The following is a 21500-nucleotide window of genomic DNA, read 5'->3' on the forward strand; positions in this document are numbered from 1 at the left end:
CGTTCCTGAGCAGGAACGTTTTACCGGCTTTTACTCAAACCTGTTTGTGATACTAAAAAAGGATGGCTAAGTTCGTGCCATACTAGACCTAAAAATGGCTAAACAAATGGGTCCGCTTACTCCATTTCAGGATGGAGTCGATTCGGTCGGTAATTACGTCTATGGAGGATAAGGAATTCCTATGTTCCATAGATATCCGTGACGCCTTCCTGCACATCCCCATTTTTCGGGGACATCAAAGGTTTTTGCGTTTCGCTGTCCAGCAGCAGCATTTCCAGGTGTGGCCCTGCCATTTGGGCTGGCAACAGCCCCCAGAATTTTTACAAAAATTATTGCAGCAATGGTAGCTATATTAAGGGTCAGAGGCATAGTATTAGTACCATATCTCGACGATATTCTTGTCAAAGCACCCTCCTTTGCCCAGGCCCATGAAAGCCTAGTAGTGGTTCTAAACACGCTGTCCCGGTTTGGTTGGATCGTCAACAGGGAAAAATCCCACCTTACGCCAACACAACGCCTAGAGTTCTTAGGGATGCTAATCGACACCCACCGCTCAAGGGTTTTTCTCCCAGAAAGAAAGTGGGTTACCCTCCATTCGCTCTCTGTTAAAATTCCGACTCCTATCTTTTCGCGCTGCCATGAGAATCCTGGGGAGGATGGTGGCAGCCTCAGAGGCAATACCGTTTGCCCTGTTCCGTTCTAGGATACTGCAGAGAAACATCCTTCAGTGGGACAGGTCCATCTCTTCGCTGAATCGCCCCTTCCTCCCTTCCATTCAGACCAGGCAGTCCCTCAAGTGGTGGCTGACCTCCCCCCTCGTCCTCAAGTGGTGGCTGACCTCCCCCCTCGTTCATCTGTGATGGCCCTTGCCCCTGTCCACTGGCAGGGGGTAACTACAGATGCTAGTCTCCTGGGCTGGGGTGCGGTATTTCGTCACCTGACGGTCCAGGAACGATGGTCAAGGTGAGAATCCTCACTATCAATATTCTAGAACTGAGGGCAGTCTTTCTAGCACTCTTACATTGGGAAAGATACCTCAAGGACCAGCCAGTCTGGATTCAAACGGACAATGGCACAGCGGTGGCATACATCAATCACCAAGGGGAACCAAGAGTCCCCGGGCATTGGCTGAGGTATTCAGAATCTTCAACTGGGCGGAAACCGCGGTTCCGGCAATTTCAGCAGTTTACATTCCCGGCACAGACAACACGGCCGCCGACTTCCTCAGTCGGGAGGGGCTCGCAGTAGGAGAATGGTCCTTGCATCAGGACGTGTTCCATCAGATATGCCGGTTATGGGGGACTCCAGATGTGGACCTTCTGGCGTCTTGACAGAACAGAAGGGTCCAACAGTTTGTCTCAAGGTGCCGCGATCCTCTAGCAATAGGGGTTGACGCGCTGGTCATTCCCTGGACACAGTTCAGACACTCTTACCTGTTCCCTCCCCTTCCTCTCCTGCCCAGATTGCTAAAGAAGATCAAGGCGGAAGGGGTGCCGGTCATATTGATCGCCCCGTACTGGCCCAGGAGGGCCTGGTTCGCAGAAATTATCAATCTTCTCTCAGGCCCCCCCTGGAGACTTCCCGACAGACCAGATCTCCTGGCCCAGGGGCCGTTTTACCACCCGAATTCTCGGTTGCTCAATTTGACGGCATGGTCGTTGAAACCGCAATACTGAGAAGAAACTTTGAACCCCTCCAGGAAGCTCCCATGTCTTTGTTGTCCTGGAAGGTGGTATTTCTCATAGCCATCACCTCTATTAGGCGGGTTTCAGAATGGTGGCACTGTCCTGTCACCCTCCATTTTTGATTATGCACCAGGACAAGGTTGTTTTGCGACCTCCTCCTGACTTTCTTCCCAACGTGGTATCGGCCTTCCACCTGAACGAGGATAATCCTTCCGTCATTTTGTCCCGCCCCAATCCATCGTCTGGAGCGTTCTTTGAATAAGCTAGACCTGGTCAGGGCGATAAGGGTCTATCTGCCTAGGACCACTCCCTTCAGGAAGGCAGACTCACTGTTTGTTATTCCCAATGGGGTGAGAAGAGGCCTGCCGGCCTCTAATGCAGTTGCCCGCTGGATCAGAATGGCAATTCTGGAAGCCTACCGATTGAAGAACAGGCTGTCCCCTGCTGGGGTCAAGGCCCATTCAACCCGGGCGGTGGGCGCTTCCTGGGCGGTACACAATAGAGCATCAGCCATGAAGTTGTGCAAAGCAGCTACATGGTTATCCGTGCATACCTTATCAAGGTTCTATAAGGTTCATACCTATGCTTTAGCAGATGCCAGCCTAGGCAGAAGAATTTTGCAGGCAGCAGTGGTGAGTTCTCCGACCTGAATGAAGTTTCTGTCTTCTCCCACCCCAGGGACTGCTTTTGGACGTCCCACGGTTCCTGTGTCCCCCAATGAGGCGAAAGAGAAAACAGGATTTTGGTTGCTTACCGTAAAATCTGTTTCTCATAGTCTTCATTGGGGGACACAGTGCCCTCCCATGAGTTTATTATCTGTAATGATTATATGATTGACTTACATGATAATGTCTCCTCCTACTGCTTTTTCACTAACTGATTGTTCTACAGCCAGTCGGAGGGGTGTATACTGCGGAGGCAACATTTTTTTCATGGCATAGTGTCAACCTTCTAGTGGCAGCAGCACACACCCACGGTTCCTGTGTCCCCCCAATGAAGACTATGAGAAACAGATTTTACGGTAAGCAACCAAAATCCTGTTTTTTTCCTTCCACATTCCAAAATTCCTGTGAAGCATCTGAAGAGTTAATTAACTTCTTGAATGTGGTTTTGAGCACCTTGAGGAGTACAGTTTTTATAATGGGGTCAATTTTGAGTATTTTCTGTCATATAGTCTCTGCAAAGTCACTTCAAATGTTATATGGTCCTTAAAAAAATGGTTTTGTTAACTGTTGAGAAAATCGCTGATCAACTTTGAACCCTTACTTCCAAACGAAAAGAAATTATGTTTAAAAAATTATGCAGGTGTAAAGTAGACATGTGGATAATGTTATTTATTAATTATTTTGTGTGGTATAACTATTTGATTTAAGGGCATAAAAATTTAAAGTTTGAAAATATTTTTGGGCAGATTTTCGATATTTTCACAAATATATGCAAATCATATTGATCAAAATATACCACTAACATGAAGTACTATATGTCATGAAAAAAAGGTCTCCGAATCAGTTGAAGCATTTCAGAATTATTACCAGATAAAGTGACAATGGTCACATTTAAAAGATTTGGCCTGATCATTAAGGTCACAATTGGCTCCGTCACGAAGGATTTAACATTGTAGTAAAGCGTTGAGGCCTCAATTAATCAAGACTGGCAATGAATTTTGCCTCTTTCAGCTGTCATAGGCTGGAGGACATATCTCTTATAGTTTACCTCTCATTTGTTGGCCGCATTTGGCCATGCACCCTGCTAAGCTCATTACAAACGGTAAAAATCACAATATTTTGTGCATTGATGAGTTGCCCAAAAATCTTACAACATTTCATGCAGTTTTGTACCAGAATTCTAATAGAAACTGATTGATAAATTAGTGGAAAAGTCTTTTGCACAGAACCTTCACAGAAAGCGAAAAAGTAAGTTATTCATCTTTTGTCCGCTCTTCTTACTAACTCTTCAATCTCTATTCTACAAGCTTGATCACCGGTACAATGAATTTAAGCTTCGTGCAATCATGTCAGAACATAAAAAAACAATCACAGCCATCTCCTGGTGTCCCCACAACCCCGACATGTTTGCAAGTGCAAGTGCAGACAATTTAGTGATCATCTGGAATGTAGCGGAACAGAAAGTTGTCGCCAGACTTGACAGTACAAAAGGTAAGATGACAAACAGTAATGCAACTACAAATCATGCTTTAAATAATGACAATGATTTTTGGCAACTGAATAGCTCTTGGCATCTATTGGTTTCTGTAATTTGTGACTGTAGCTTTTGACGACCAGAAGAAACTAATGTGCCTAGGGCACAACATGTGCCACCATATGGTGCCGTTGTGACGCACCATATTCTCTACTTTTAAGTAAAAATTCCATGCCACATGTATTTGTTAACTGAATATAATAGGTTTATTATATGTATTCTTGATATAATATGCTCTGATATGTTGTTTTAATTCACATACCTAGGAATGCCCGCTTCTCTTAGTTGGTGCTGGAATTCTGGGGATACTGTGGCCTTTGTATCACACAGAGGTCCTCTGTATATCTGGACTATCTCTGGACCTGACAGTGGTGTGGCCGTTCACAAGGAAGCACATAGCTTTCTCTCAGATATTTGCTTGTTTCGGTGGCATCCGAGGAAAAAAGGAAAAGTGGTATTTGGGCACACCGATGGAAGCTTGTCTATTTTTCAGCCAGGTAAAATATGCTAGTAAAACTAGAAAAAGTTTCTGTAAATGTAAGGCACTACACCCAGACTTTCAGATTTCCGTTCAATGTACAAATATTCAGAGGATGTTCTGTTTTCTTGAAAGATTGATCACTGGCCATGGTTGGAGACTAGATTAAATGGAACATGACTATGCCTATGAACCTGATCTATGATTAATAGATTTTGGAATATAAGCCATTACACAGTGCATAACAGGGACACATTTATATGATTATCTCAGCACAGGAAGATTTTTCTTTTAACCCATACAATTGTGGAACTTATTATACAAAGATCTATTGCTTAAAATGCATTTTCTTTGACGGACAACGCCTTTAAGTGCACTAACAATGTATGCCTGTTCAGATGAGCTCCTTTCTGCGAAAAGCAGCCCCTTTCACAGTTACCTAAAATAAAATCACCTCTTTAGGGTCACTGTGAACATAGTTTAAAGGGTTATTCACCCCCAAAAAAGTTATCCACTGTACCTATTAGGATAGGGGATAACTTTATGAGAGTTCCACAGCTGGGACCCCCATCGATTCCGAAATTGGGGCTTTGGAACCACAAAAACAGGCTTCTGGGTCCCGGTTTGAATGGCGCATGCTTAGCCTCCAGTCCATTCATTGCATATAGAAATGTTGAGTGCATCTTCATAGACATTGAAGTCAGCCAGCTATCCTATGGAAAAATGGGCAGCATGGTGTCTCACTGATTAGCATTGTAACTTTACAGTCCTGGGGTCATGGGTTCAAATCCCACTTAGGAAAACCTATGCATTATGTTCTCTTCGTGTTTGCGTGGGTTTTGTCTGGGTGCTTCAGTTTCCTCCCACACTCCAAAGACAATCTAGGGAATCTAGATTTTGTCCCCAATGAGGGACCGTGATAATGTACAGCGCTGTGGAATTAATGGCGCTATATAAGTAAGTAAAAAACAAAATAAACTTGTTTTTTGAGGTTAATAGATCCTTAAATTAGGTGTCTCATCACATATGATTTAGTCATATTTTGAGGTTATGTCATAAATGTATGATAGATGTAGGTCCTACATCTTGCAGCTACAAGTGCTGTGCAAATTAAATTAATTGGGACAAATCATTTTTTTAGGTAAAATCTTAAGTTGGTTACCAGTCAGTGATTCAAACCAGTTTTAACTGCTTTGAACAGGTTAGAATCACTGACTGGTAACCAACTTAAGATTTTACTTAAAAAATGCTTTGTCCCAATTAACTTGCACAGCACCGTATGGTGGACTTCAGAACCACATTCAAAATGATGCTATGGACGCTGTGACCGGAGAGGTGGCCACACACATGAAAAAAAGACACTTAAAAATGGGTCATAATAAACAGCAGTGAAGAAAAATAAAATCAAGATGAGAACCTGTAGGTCATCTCCCTCCAAAAATGGTGATCCTGCAATGTCTCTGTCTATAAATGCCCTCATACATGTTAGATAGAAGTCGACTGAACCTGACAAATTTGGCAATATCTGAAGACCATCTAATGTGTTTGGGACCAGCTCATGTGTATGGGGACATAAGGATCCAAGCAGTTGGATGTCAGTCACTCAATCCTTTTCTTTGCAGGGGGAACGCTTTTGCATAGAGAACACAGGAACGCTCAAATGAGTTCAGTGCTCTTGTGTATGGAGTCGAAAGTTGTCACTTCTAATTCTTGACACTTTTGGCACCATTTCTGTAATTTGCTATGTATTGTGCAGTTTGCCTTCTTTTAGACCCTGAAATATCCTGCAGAAATTTTGGTTTATGTAAAAATAATCACTTTGACGGTTTCATTTTTTTTGCTGTGGACGATATTTGTTAATATCATCTTTTCTTTGCCTTTAAGGGAATGTGCACACGGTGTGGATTCTGCTGCGGTTACGCAGCGTTTCTGCAGTTGCGGGTCCGCAGCAGATTTTGCTGCGTTGTATAGTACCTTTATTTCCTATGGAAATAAAAAAACGCTGTGCACATGCTGCAGATTTTTCCGCGCGGTTTTGCTGCAGTTTACAATCCGCAGCATGTCAATTGTTTGGTGCAGAATCGCTGCAGTTTTACACCTCATCCATTATGAGGTGTAAAACCGCAGGGCAAAACCGCAGATAAACCGCAGGACTTTTGTCCTGCGGATTTATCTGCGGTTTTCAATACAAAATCCGCAGAGGCAAAAAACTACGTGTGCACATAGCCTTAGGCTGGTTTCACATTAGCGCTTTTGTGCGCAGCGCATCGTGCGCACCCGTGCGCATGCGCACCTATACTTAACATGACGTGCGCATGGTCTTGCGCATACTTGCGTTTTCGTGCGCATGCGTTTTTTTGTCTTTTGCGCCAGACGCAACATGTTGCATTTTTGGTTCCGCCCTGTCTCGTCAAAAAAACGCATGCGCACGCTTGCGCACGGAATGCGCAAAAACACCACATTGGAGCCTATGGGAACGCATGCGTGCGCATGGTCTTGCGCTTTTTTGCGCATGCGTTTTTGAGTTAAACAAGTCTAGAATGTTCTCTAGACAATGGAAAAAACGTCACACTTAAAAACGCATGCGCATAAAAAACGCAAACGCATGCAAAAACGCATGTAAAACGCAAACAACGCTGCGTTTTTTTACACATCAGCGTGCGCATGACGTTAAAAAAAACGCGCGTTTGTTTTGCGTTTTTCTTTGCGTTTTTTATGCGCCCGATGCGCGGCGCAAAAAAACGCTAATGTGAAACTAGCCTTAGTGCTATTTGTTTCTGCGCACTCTTTATGTGTGCAGATAATGAGATTTTGTTGAAATATGGGATAGCAATAATGAATTAATCATCTAGTAGGAATAGTGAATAGTGCTTGTCCTAAATGTGAAAAATACAGTGCTTTTTGTCAAAATTCTGAAACAAAATGGTTTACAATAAAATCCTAATTTAATATTGTGTAATTTATATAAGATACCCTCCCATATTCTTTCTAAGTAGGGCTAACTGACATAAGTGAAGCATTAATAGCTTACGTACAAAGTGCGGAAACAAGACCCCTGTATCGTGTATGGATCATATCTGTGCATGCATGTACAGTGTATATATAATATAATATATATAATATAGTGGTTTTAGTCCCTTGTCTTATACAGACTGTCCATATTATTTTCGTTATAAATTTAAATCAGTTTGTTTGTTTCTACCTCAAACTAAAGCAATTGTTAATACTATAATTTAGTGCACTGTCTCTAGTACCTAATTATCAACTTCTCCTGGTACAACACTGGTAATTGTAGTTGTGCAGCACTTTTAATTATTGTTATTGCATTAACAGTGCGGAGATTGGAAAGTTTATTAAAGCTGTAATTGGCAGATAAATGCCTTCAGACTTTCATTTACAGTTACTAACAAACAACCTGCGAAAAAACAAAACGCAATAAAGTGTTTTCCTATTCCATACCACTCCATTTTTTAAAGTATTTTTGGATAAGGTTTTCCAATTATCAGAGGATAGAATGTGATCCCTCCCATCAGGAAAGGACACACTGTTTACACAGTGACCGCCGTTATCATTTTTGTTTCTCATAAATTAATATTACACTTAAATCTACTTTTCGCCCTGGACTGATCTTTCCATTCTTCAATGTTTCAGTACGCACAGACTTTCCCATTACTGAGATAGGAGATGACAGTTGGTGCTCATAAGATTCAATGACAGTGGAGGGGCAGGCACTGAATCTTCTGCATGTTCTCCTTAAATTGACAGCTACACTTTAAATCAGGAATTTACGCTAACCCCACATAACAGCCTGCGACATACTGTATGAGTTCATCCCAGATCGCAGCCACCATTTGCATACAGGACATATGCTGGCTACGTTACATAACCAGCATCTGTAATAGAAGCGACTGGAGCTAGCTATTATCGCCGCTGTTTAACAACTTAAATACTGCAGTCAATTACTGAGTGTGGCATTAAAACTGCTTATTTGCCAATACTTTCGGACCCTCCCCCATCTCCCCAGGGTTCTGTTGGACTACCATAGCAGCCAAGGGTCTGCTAAAGGCCCCTGTGGCTGCAATCTTAGTCCTCGTATGAAGCTGTTTCACAGACCTTGGGCTGGGCTTCATAGGAGAGAGTCAGAAGTAGTTTTGCAGTATCAGTATGAGCAATTAAACAATAAAAAATTAAATAAAAATTAAAAATATTTTAAAAAACGAAGAAAAGTTTCCATCATCCCCCTTTTCCCAGCTCAAAAACTAATAAATTTAAAAAAAAAGTTAAAAAACAAGTATATTTGGTATGATAGCTTCCATAAATGTACATATCAAAAACCGCCCAAAAACTACTAACGCCTGAATTGCCTTTTTTAATTTGGTGCACTTTTACCAAAAATGCAGTAGAAAGTGAACCAATCAAAATAACATAATGTGCCCCAAAATTGTATAAATAAACACTACAGTTCAGTATGCAAAAAGCAAAAATAATTCTGAATTTCTTTTAACTACTACAGTTTATAAACAAAATCATTATGTTTGCACTAGTTCACTTTGAGCACACGCTTTGAATTTTGCTGTCTGACCACATTTGCAGTCTCCTTTGCGTCTGAGTGCCTTTTTTTTTTATTTTTACCATTTTTTTAAGGTTGTAAGAGTCAAAAACATGTTTTGAGACCTGAGTCCCTGGAAGGAACAGATGAAGAAGATCCAGTGACCGCATTAGAATGGGATCCACTTTCCACAGATTACCTGCTGGTCGCTAATCTCCATAACGGGATCCGATTGGTGGACTCGGAATCTCTCTCCTGCATCACCACGTTTAGCTTCCCCAGTGCGGCAGCGTCTGTTCAGTGCTTGGCTTGGGTCCCCACAGCCCCGGGCATGTTCATAACAGGAGGTGCGTTTCATATTGGCTTACCTTCCCGTGCATTTAATGGCACTGTGCGTTAGTCCTCATTTATAATGTGTACACGGCTATAAGACACGTGCCCTTAAAGGGAGTACTCTTAAGAGACTAGCACTTTTTTAGAGTGATATTCTGATTGCCCCAGTTTCTGCTCCTTGCACTCCCAGCAAACAGCTGATATTGGTCATTTCTACCGTAGCGCCCACTACAGGGGAAATGTATTAGTAAATGGTAGTGATTCAGATGAACTGTAAAAGTTCAGTTTGTAAAAGTTCAGTTTCAACTGCAGTTGCTTCAAAATCTGGCTACCATAATACTGTAGATTACTGGCTTACCTACAGTATCACATTGGACAGAATTTTTCATACATGGAATATTAATGCTCTGGGACAGAATGTCCATGTGAAAAGAAATGTAGCATGCACCAATCTCTTCTGTATATCGGATGAGACTCGCCCATTCAAGTCTGAGTGCACAAAAAAAATGTGATCCCATATTTGTGCAGCATGCGATATTTACAGAGATATTATGCCATTATTAACCCAGGAAACTGTATTTGATCATGTACGTTTTAAATTGTTGATGTATAAATATGGATGTCATACTGATGAAAATTGTCCAAGTGTTGTGGATGAAAATTGGACAATTTTTTATACACTCATAAGACCGCGACCTTATTCTGGTAGCACAAGATTTTCATCATAATGGATTGGTAGAACCAATATCTAGGTGTTCTTAGAGCATTTCTATGGCTGTCTGCATTTCCTTTCCTTTGATGCCCCCAGAATTATTTTACTTATAGTTTGGTAAAGTTTTAAGGTTTTACTTCAGGCTACAGCAAATATAGAAAATCTTTGACACCTGTAAGCCATTGATCATCACTTGTTGATAACCAGGCATACAGGCTGCCTGCCGTTTCTTTATATCCTGGACTTTAGCATGAGAAATTGACCTAATAATAGGACGTATCTGTCTTGTATTTACTTTACTGCAATTATAACCTTGGTAATGGGAAAAAGATAATAATAAAACATTTATTTGGGGCAGGCAGAGCTTCAAGCGGAAAATAAGCTTAAAATGTAACAATCTACTTGATATATTCAGGAATGGGACAAGAATTTTAAAAAAAAGGGCAACATAACAAAACCTTCAATAAGGCTTGTCATCTGGGGCTGGCTCTCACCACCATAACCCAGAACCAGGGCCAGACTGGCCATCTAGTAATTCTGGCAAATGCCAGATGGGCCTGTCTGGTCGTGGGCTGCCTTGTCTGCTACATTGTTAACAGAATCGATGTCCTCAAGACATCCATATTGTTAAGAGTTGTGACGGAGCACAAAGTCACATACTCCGTAACTTACCCCAGCAGGCCACGGGTATCATTAGAAATATTGGTCTTGTAGTAAATTTTGCTTTCCTCCATCCAGGGTACTATTAGTAATGTATCCCATCTGGTGCTTGGGGACGGGGACAGCATGGGCCTGTGTAATTTCAAATGCCAGGGCTGAATTTCAGCCCCAGTCCTTACCTTCCCAGATCATACATTGTGTAACAGAAAGACAGTATGGTGGCACGATCCTCAGCTGCCCAGTCCCTTCTTTCTTCTATTACAACCAATTCTGCCATGTTTAGCATTTTATTGTATTATTATTATTTTATAATTCTATAAATGTGCTTATTATTGTGACAACCGTCTGCGAATCTGGGCTGCAGTAGGTCAGCGTCCCGAGAAACCCCGAGACCCTTAACCCCTATACAGGGATCTGGAATTGTAGAAAGGCCCAGGGGGTAGCTGTTTAGGGGTGCAGTGGACCAGAGCAGAACGGTCGTCAAGGGGTTAAAACTACAATCCGTAATAGTGGTCCGGAGACAGGAGTCGGAGGTCGGCGGAAAGCAGAAGTACAAAAACGGCAGGCAATAGAATGGTCAGGAATCCAAGCCAAGGTCAGCGTCAAAAATTGGGAGGAAGGCAAAGGTACAAAAACGGCAGGCAATAGAATGGTCAGAAATCCAGGCTGAGGTCAGAGTTAACTATAGAAAATCACACAGTAGCAGGCAGGGGAAACAAGAATATATCCGGTGGCTTGCAAGATCATTCCCAAGGTATTTGAGGGATCAGGTCATCCCTCACAGGTTCCCGGACTGATGATGTCATCAGGACCGCCCCCAGGACCAGGCCGGATGGTGATGCACCAACCCCTTCATGACTGACAGGAGCGGAGCCTGCGTCCACCAGATGCCTGCGCAGGAGCCCCATCTCTGTTGCCGCCATCACTCGGGGGCGAACCACGGCGCCTCCCAGTGGCCGAGGCAGGAACAGCAGGCCCCGGGTCAGACGGCGATGTGATAGTCCGGCGCCTCCTAGTGGCCGAGGCCAGGACATCAGGCCCTGAGTCTGACGGCGATGTGACAGTCCGGCGCCTCCTAGTGGCCGAGGCCAGGACATCAGGCCCCGAGTCTGACGGCGATGTGACAGTCCGGCGCCTCCTAGTGGCCGAGGCCGGGACAGCAGGCCCTGAGTCTGACTGCGACGTGACAATTATTTCATCAAGCAATAATTAAATGTCAGTTGTTACTATTAACCATTACTGCTGATACTATATACAGACGTGTATGATGCAGCGTTACTATGTAGCTATTCATGATTGTACTGCATTATTTTACCAACATTTATGGTGTAAAATTGTGACATTATGCTCAGATTCCCAGGTTGGTGTCTTACGGGTATGGAATGTCTCAAAGACAACACCTATAGATAACTTTAAATTGAAGAAAACTGGCTTCCATGCTTTACATGTCCTCAACTCCCCTCCGAAGAAGAAAAGTGAGTACAGAAAGGAGCTCTGTCTTTGAGTATTTCTAGTACTTTTTCCATTCAATGCTTTGTGTTATCCGGTAGAAGTGAAAGAAGAAACGACTAAATTGTTGTATTACCATAAAATTTGACGTACATGGAGAAACGCTAGTAAGGGCTTTTTAGCACAAAATGAGCGCTGATCAACAATATGGCTTGTTGGTTGGCACTCACTTAGCACCCCATCGTCTATACAGGCATGTAGGTCATAGGAAGCTGAATAAAATGATCCCTTGATATCTGTGAGCCGATGTCTTAGGATACCGTTACACCTAGCAACTCACCAGCGATCCCGACCAGCGATATGACGCGGTCAGGATCGCTATTGAATCGCTAGGTGGTCGCTAGTGAGCTGCCACTCAGGCAGATCTCACCAGCGACATCGCTGGGGACGGGGATCGCTACTTACCTGTCAGACGCGGCGATCCTGCGTCCTCCCGCCTGGCTCCACGCGTCGCTCGTCGGCGCCACAGGAAGCGCCGCAGGAAGTGGACGACGAGGAATGATCCAGCAGCTTCTCGCGCGATCAGCGATAACCAGCGGGGGAGCCGGTCGGAGGCAAGTATCACATGCAGCGATATTGCTAGCAATATCACTGCAACGTCACAAAATCGGTGACTTTACAGCGATATTGCTAGCGATATCGCAGTGTGTAACGGGGGCTTTATTCCAGAGTAATCCATGTTTTCTTATAAGTAAGTGAGCTGTTAATATCTATAGGTCAGACACCGATCTCCCTGAGAATCTGCCTCCAGAGGTTATTATAAATAGGAGGAGACGTTACCAGTGTGAGACATGTAACTAACACATGACTTCTGGATATGGGATGAACCCTCACTTATTACAAGCAAACAGGTCACAGGTGAGGATGTTACCTTTAGTAGCCATTCAAACCCATTTGTGTCAATTTCTGTGCATGTTATCAGGCCAAAATCACCAGGGTATGTAAACTTTTGATCAGGGTCATTTGGATGTTTTGGGTTGTCATTATGATTTACAAAGAGAAAACACAGTAGTTTGACAATAAATGGCTTCATCCAACAGCTAACCATGAGTGGGGAAAAAGTTTTGGTGTTATTCATATTCTCTGAAAAAAGGCCAAGAAATCTAAAATGCTGCCGTGGTATGTAAACTTTTGAACACAACTGTATGTATACATTTACATATGTGAGGACACTCTCTGATATTACCAGCTTCTAAAGGCTTCAGCAGCTGTGGATATTAATCATACAAACTCCATTTATTATTATTATTATTATTATTATAGCACCATTTATTCCATGGCACTTTGCGTGTGAAAAGGGGTATACATAGTAAAACCGAGTACAGTGATCTTAACAGTAATCTTAACTCCCCCTGTTTGGTGCGGCCTCTGGCGCTGAGCCCACACCTTTCCGGGCACATGTCAGCTGATATTTACACCCGTGGCTGTTAACTCGTTGAATGCTGCTGTCAGTCTCGGAGAGTAGCATTTAACTCGCGCTTACCGGAAGCGCATCCTTTATCCTGCCCATCGGTGACCCCGTCCCATGATCGCAGCTCACCGATGGGCCAGCATGACAACCAGAGGTCTCCAGCAGACCTCTATGGTTGTCATTGCTGGATTGCTTTGTGTGCCACTCGGTGGTCGGAGCTCATAGCAAGTGAGCATTTCTGCTACACACAGGGGATCTGATCATCGCCTGTTTGTAGCAGAGGAGATCAAAGTACTGCAGCTTCCAGTCTCCCATGGAGACTATTGAAGCATGCAAAAAGTTTTAAAAAATATAAAAACAATAAAAGTTCAAATCACCCCCCTTTTGCCCCATTCAAAGTAAAACAATAATAATAAAAAAAATCAAATATACACATATTTGGTATCGCCCCGTTCATCATTCTAAAAACTGCACCCCACAAGGTGCGCAAAACCACATTCAAGAAGTTTATTAACCCTTCAGGTGCTTCATGAGAACTAAAGCAATGTGGAAGGAATAAAATTAACATTTTACTTTTACCACAAAATATTTATTTTGGAACCAAACTTTTTATTTTCACAAGGGTATCGGGAGAAAAAGGACCACAAAATTTGTTGTGCAATTTCTCCTGAGTACGCCGATACCCCGTATGTGGGGGAAAGCCACTGTTTAGGCGCATGGCAGTGCTTAGAAGGGAGGGAGCACCGTTTGACTTTTTGAATGCAAAATTGGCGGGTATCAATGGTTTGCGCCATGTCGTGTTTGGAGACACCCTGATGTACCTAAACAGTGGAAACCCCTCAATTCTAACTCCACCCCTAATCCCTAACAATAACCCTAACCACAACTCTAACCCCATCAGCACAACCCTAACCCCAACACAATCCTAATGCTAGCCCCAACCCCAACCCTTGCCCCAACCGTAAGCCTAGCTCTAACCCTAGCGCTAATCCTAGCTCTAACACCAACCCTAAGCTTTTCCCCAACCCTAACGAAAAAAAATACATTTTCTAATTTTATTATTTTTACCTAATATGTGATAACTATTTGCGCTAGCAGGATAAACCAGGGAAAAAAACAGCACATAAGAGTGTGTTTATATACTAAGTACACCCTCCCCTTCTTATAAGAAGAAAAGTGCCATCCAGCAGTAGTTGGAGAAAGCAGCAGTAAAATTAGTCTCAAAGCATACAGAGCGGTACCTGCATTCCAATAGAATATAAAATGCTGGAGAAAGCCTGGCTCTAAAGTGTCCTAATGCAGAGGCAACAGTTCAGACGGCAACAGTTGTAAAGAAGCCGGATTCCAAATCCTCGGAGCACAGTTCCCCGTGTATAGGCAACAGTTCAGACGGAGGAAAAAGGATGAAGGTGCCGACTTTCAAGTCCTGGAGGCGCAGGTTAGAACCGTGAGTACTGGACGCTGTCCCGGCCGGTGACAGACGTCCACCTAACCGCGTGGCAGCCGCTGGTAAACGGCAAAAGGAGCGACGCGTGTAGGTACAAAGCCAGCAAGGTAACGGAGCCCGCAGGACCTTGCATGACGTCACGGTCACGTGGGAAACCACGTGACTGGCTAATAGGTGCGGATTAGACCACAAAGCTATCTTACGCGTTTTGGAATCATCGGATTCCTTCCTCAGAGATGGTCCACAGGAATTAGATGAGCGCTTATATACCCACGGTGTCCTGCCTCTATATTCATACATTAAAAGCAAACAATTCAATCTCACTATTTAAGCCGTTGGGGACCAGTGTATTCATTTCAAATATCAATCTACTTTCTTCCCTCGACATTTGTTGAATAAAGTTCCATTTCCTCCAACTTTTTTTAACCACTCTAATGCCAATTATTTTAATGTTCTTAATAGAGCCACCATGATAATTAATGAAATGATGTGAAAGTGGGTGACCAGTAAATCTAATTCCAATGTTACGCAAATGTTCAGCTATCCGAACATGCATCGGGCGTATGGTGCGCCCAATATACAATTTCCCACAGGGACATGTAATACCATATATGACCCCTGTAGTGTCGCATGTTATAAAATCTTTAATTTGTACCTCCACAAATTTATTTGTAATCACTAATTGCTTCTTAGAAACCAATTTTTTACAGGGGCCACACTTTCTACAAGGAAAAAAACCAACTGGTAGTTTTTCTGAGTTTGATGTAGCATTACTCAGAGGCTTAGTGATAGGAGGGGCTATCATATTGCCCAGATTTTGCGCCTTCCTAAAAATAAACCTTAGGTGTAGTGGTAGAGATTCCCCTATAACTTTATCACTCCTCAGGATATTCCAATGTCTCTTAACAATTTTTTTGAGGATTATACTGTTAGCATTATATTGTGTAATTATGGGGATTTCTTCCATAATGGAATCATCATTTCTTCTCTTCCGTTGTTCCAGTAATTGATCCCTTGGTATCTTCTCCACTAATTCTTTTGTTTTTTTGCAAAGAAATTGGATCATAACCTTTATTAGAGAACATTTTCATCATTGTCTCTGCCTCTCTATTAAAATCCTCCCTTCTAGAACAATTGCGGTGAGCTCTGATGAATTGGCTTTTTGGAACATTTAGCAGCCAGCTAGGTAAATGACAGCTGTCAAGTGAAATAAAATTAATAGAATCAGTGGGCTTATGGTATAATTGTGTGCCAATAACATCATTTTCTACAAAAAATTTTAAGTCTAAAAAATTAATTTCTTTTGAATTAGTGGTCATAGAAAAATTTAAAAAATAAGAATTTTTATTTAATGAATTAAAAAATTGTTTCAATAAGAGAGGACCACCAGACCATATAATTTCATTAATTATCATGGTGGCTCTATTAAGAACATTAAAATAACCGGCATTAGAGTGGTTAAAAAAAGTTGGAGGAAATGGAACTTTATTCAACAAATGTCGAAGGAAGAAAGTAGATTGATATTTGAAATGAATACACTGGTCCCCAACGGCTTAAATAGTGAGATCGAATTGTTTGCTTTAATGTATGAATATAGAGGCAGGACACCGTGGGTATATAAGCGCTCATCTAATTCCTGTGGACCATCTCTGAGGAAGGAATCCGATGATTCCAAAACGCGTAAGATAGCTTTGTGGTCTAATCCGCGCCTATTAGCCAGTCACGTGGTTTCCCACGTGACCGTGACGTCACGCAAGGTCCTGCGGGCTCCGTTACCTTGCTGGCTTTGTACCTACACGCGTCGCTCCTCTTGCCGTTTACCAGCGGCTGCCACGCGGTTAGGTGGACGTCTGTCACCGGCCGGGACAGCGTCCAGTACTCACGGTTCTAACCTGCGCCTCCAGGACTTGAAAGTCGGCACCTTCATCGTTTTTCCTCCGTCTGAACTGTTGCCTATACACGGGGAACTGTGCTCCGAGGATTTGGAATCCGGCTTCTTTACAACTGTTGCCGTCTGAACTGTTGCCTCTGCATTAGGACACTTTGGAGCCAGGCTTTCTCCAGCATTTTATATTCTATTGGAATGCAGGTACAGCTCTGTATGTTTTGAGACTAATTTTACTGCTGCTTTCTCCAACTACTGCTGGATGGCACTTTTCTTCTTATAAGAAGGGGAGGGTGTACTTAGTATATAAACATACTCTTATGTGCAGTTTTTTTCCCTGGTTTATCCTGCTAGCGCAAATAGTTATCACATATTTATTGAACCTTATTATAGGACAAAGTAGGTGGTTTTGTCCATATTTGCAGCTGTAGGTATCGGGATTTACCGCTTTGCGCCTCTGTGTATATGTTTTTATTATTTTTACCTACCTAAGGAGGTGATAAAGGGGAGTTTGATTTACTATTTTTTTATTTTGATCACTGTGATAGACCTTATCACAGTGATCAAAATTAACCAATAGAAAAAATCTGCTATTGTTGCTGGATGCCGGTCGGCAGATCTTGGCCAGTGAGCATGCGCCCGCCATTTTCTTCCCGGAAGAAGATGCCGGGGGACAGGACGGGGGGGATGCATGAGGTGACAGAGGTACCGCGAAGGTTCAGGGGACACCATTTCTCTCTGATGTGCTAGATCATATTAGAGGAGAGAGAAATAAATGGGAAATCGCACTTTTTTTGCCATTGCTATTATTACGTTAATAATGGCGATCAGAACACTGGGGATGGTAAAAACCAACCCATATCATGTTCTCCGGGGTCTCGTATATTTTCTGACGCTGGGGACTTGGGAGATTGAGCAGCCATTTACTTTAATGGATAGGTGCGTTGGGAGTGGAGTGTTGGGGGAAAGATGATGAATTCTGTTTTGTCCATATTAAGTTTTAGAAGTCTAGCGGAGAAGAAGGATAAAATTGCGGACAGACATTTTGGTATTCTGGTTAGGAGATTGGTGATATTTGGTCCAGAGATGTAGATCTGTGTGACATCAGCATAGAGGTGATGCTGAACGCCGTGAGATTCTATAAGCAGTTCCAGGCCGAAGGTGTAAATGAATAAGAGCAGGGGCCCTAGGCTGAACCTTGTGAGACACCAACAGATAGGGGGCGAGGTGAGGAGGTGGTGTGCGAGTGGGAAATGCTGAATGTCCGGTCTCTTAGCTATGACGAGATACAAAGTTGGTGCCAAGTCTGTGATGCCAAAAGATGAGAGAGTCTATAGTAATAGGGAATGGTCCACTGTGTCAGAGGCAGAGGACAGGTCCAGGAGAAGGAGGACAGAGTAGTGTCACTTGGCTATCTTATACAGATTCCGGGTCTCCATATACATGTACATGGAGGGGGACTAATGATGAATACAGCATTGATAATGTGGTGATCTAATGACTGAAAGAGCTGTATATAGCACTGATAACAAGGTGGTCTTATACCAGAAAGGTCAGTCAGTATACACTACCGTTCAAAAGTTTGGGGTCACCAAGACAATTTTGTATTTTCCATTAAAACTCATACTTTCATTAATCATATGAGTTGCCAAATGAATTTAAAATCTAGTCCAGACATTGACAAGGTTCGAAAAAAAGATTTTTTATCTGAAATAATAATTTTCTCCTTCAAACTTTGCTTTCATCAAAGAATTCTCCCTTTGCAGCAATTACAGCATTGCAGACCTTTGGCATTCTAGCAGTGAGGTAATCTGGAGAAATTTCACCCCATGCTTCCAAAAGCCCCTCCCACAAGTTGGTTTGGCTTGATTGGCACTTTTTGCATACCATACGGTCAAGCTGCTCCCACAACAGCTCAATGGGGTTGAGATCTGGTGACTGCCCTGGCCACTCCATTACAGATAGAATACCAGCTGCCTGCTTCTTCCCTAAATAGTTCTTGCATAATTTGGAGGTGTGCTTTGGGTCATTGTCCTGTTGTAGGATGAAATTGGCTCCAACCAAGCGCTGTCCACAGGGTATGGCATTGCAAAATGGAGTGATACTGTCACGGTGACCCGTCCTGTGTGACGCGACCAGCAGGCCGGTAATTGAGACAACAAGACGCGGCACGTGATACTGTCCTGTGTGACTCGGCCCGCAGGCCGGTAACTAAAACACCAAGACACGGGGAAAGGGGAAACAGTTACAACGGTGGGCCCTGCGATAGGGTAAGGGTACGTGGAGACCTCCTGCACTCCCCTGAGTCAGTGTCCCTAACGTTCCCTATGCCGGTTTTTCACCGGGTGCCGATCAGGAACCTGCCGCCCTAGCACACCGTACACCTATCCCTTGCTAGGGAGCTGGGTGGAGCAGGCACTGGCCCCACCGCTGTACTAATACACACTAAGGAAAAACACAAACAGGGAAACACCACTTAGCTTTACTCTGTTGCTCTTGCTCCTGGCAACAGAGTCCACCACCAGAATGCAGCTCTCCTCCTGAATCGCTGCCATCAAGCTCTGTCAGAGCTACAAGGAAATTCCCTATGACTCCTTCCACACCAGGGCTAAGACAGTGCTACAAGGAACGCTCTCCAGCTCCTTCCTCCACCAAGGATGGTTGAAATGAACACTATCACCAACACTGATTGCAACACCTGTGGCTCTTTTATAGCAGAGCCAGTGCAATCACACCTGCATTATAATCATGTGCACTTAAAGAAACCAGAGTGCAATGACGCTCACCACCACCGGGGGGGGGGCAAACTTAGAACAAAAGACACCACAGTGCAATAATCCTAATGGCCACCGGGGGCAAAAACCAAACTTAAGCTCAGCTTAAGAAAAAAAAAAAAAAAAAAGGTTACCTGTGCTTTTTATCAGTCCTGATGCAGCATGGATCATGACAGATAGCCTTCCTTATTCAAAATCCCTTTTACCTTGTACAAATCTCCCACTTTACCAGCATCAAAGCAACCCCAGACCATCACATTACCTCCACCATGCTTGACCGATGGCGTCAGGCACTCTTCCAGCATCTTTTCAGTTGTTCTGCGTCTCACAATTGTTCTTCTGTGTGATCCAAACACCTCAAACTTGGATTTGTCTGTCCATAACACTTTTTTCCAATCTTCATCTGTCCAATGTCTGTGTTCTTTTGCCCATATTAATCTTTTCCTTTGATTAGCCAGTCTCAGATATGGCCTTTTCTTTGCCACTCTGCCCTGAAGGCCAGCATCCCGGAGTCGCCTTTTCACTGTAGGCGTTGACACTGGCGTTTTGTGTGTGCTATTTAATGAAGCTGCCAGTTGAGGACATGTGAGGCGTAAATTTCTCAAACTTAATGTACTTGTCTTGTTGCTCAGTTGTGCAGCGGGGTAACCCACTTCTCTTTCTACTCTGGTTAGAGCCTGTTTGTGCTCTCCTCTGAAGGGAGTAGTACACACCTGTTACAGAACCACTCAGCACCCAGAATATGTTGTGCAGTTATATGTATATATAATAGGTTCCATGTGAAATGCATGTCCCTAATGTATCAGCAGTGCCTGCCCTCCCCCGACCTTAGTAATTCCCACAGTAAACATCCGCAGGCTCCGGCCATCGGCGGTTTTTGTAATGCATGTCTGGCCTGACGCTTGTCTATTGGCCGGCCCTCTGTATCTGTGTGATATATTCTGTGTCCTGTGAGTAAAGTGTTGTCAGACTGGAAATACATGGAGAAGCAGTGATCTTTTATATGCGCCCATGTACTCAGAGGAATTTCAGCCAGCATCCTTCATTCAGACTCCAGCCAACGCAGAGCGGACCTCCGAGAACACGGGGTGGTACTGAAAGAGGTACCCCAGCTTGGAAGACCCCGTTACAACACCGTTGTAGGAAATCTTCAGTTTCTTGGCAATTTCTCGCATGGAATAGCCTTCATTTCTAAGAACAAGATTAGACTGTCGAGTTTCACATGAAAGTTCTTTTTTCTAGCCATTTTGAGAGTTTAATGGAACCAACAAATGTAATGCTCCAGATTCTCAGCTAACTCAAAGGAAGGTCAGGTTTATAGCTTCTCTAATCAGCCAAACTGTTTTCAGCTGTGCTAACATACTTGCACAAGGGTTTATAAAGGTATTCTAACCATCCATTAGCCTTCTTAGCGTTTTTTTGCGCAGCGCATCGTGCGCAATAGAAACGCATGCAAAAACGCTTCATGCGTTTTTGCATGCATTTGCGTTTTTTATGCGCATTCGTTCTCCAGTGTGTAGACATGTTTTTACTCATAAAACACATGCGCACGCAAACACAGGCATATGCATGTCCATCCGCACGCCTGCGTTCCCATAGACTGTAATGCGTTTTTTTTACGCATTCCGTGCGCAAGCGAACGCATGTGTTTTTTTAGCGCCATTGGACGGACCCAAAAATGCAACAGGATACGTCTGGCGCGTCTAGACGCACATCTGAAAAAAACGCATGCGCACAATAACACAACCAAACGCATGCAAACGCAAGACCATGCGCATGCCATGTTAAACATAGGTGCGCATGACGCATGCGCACGGATGTGCACGATGCGCTGAGCAAAAAAACTAATGTGAAACCA

At 43.4% G+C, this 21500-nt stretch overlaps 1 protein-coding gene across 7 annotated transcripts in view; it reads left to right on the forward strand.

Annotated features, from left to right (window-relative positions):
• WDR17 (WD repeat domain 17) overlaps positions 1-21500 on the forward strand; it is a 217495-nt gene that overhangs the window by 74327 nt on the left and 121668 nt on the right. For all 7 annotated transcript variants that reach the window (XR_012232611.1, XM_073577634.1, XM_073577644.1 and 4 more), the window contains 4 exons: positions 3658-3841; positions 4151-4381; positions 9007-9258; positions 11969-12091. Coding sequence is in view for 6 of the 7 variants with exons in the window: in XM_073577634.1 (XP_073433735.1) it covers positions 3658-3841; positions 4151-4381; positions 9007-9258; positions 11969-12091 (790 nt within the window). In the remaining variant the exon portion in view is untranslated. The remainder of the gene's footprint in view (positions 1-3657; positions 3842-4150; positions 4382-9006; positions 9259-11968; positions 12092-21500) is intronic.

This window comes from Dendrobates tinctorius, unplaced genomic scaffold (genome assembly GCF_039654945.1).
Source record: "Dendrobates tinctorius isolate UK_male_01 unplaced genomic scaffold, ASM3965494v1 ptg000008l, whole genome shotgun sequence".
Taxonomy (NCBI): Eukaryota; Metazoa; Chordata; class Amphibia; order Anura; family Dendrobatidae; genus Dendrobates; species Dendrobates tinctorius.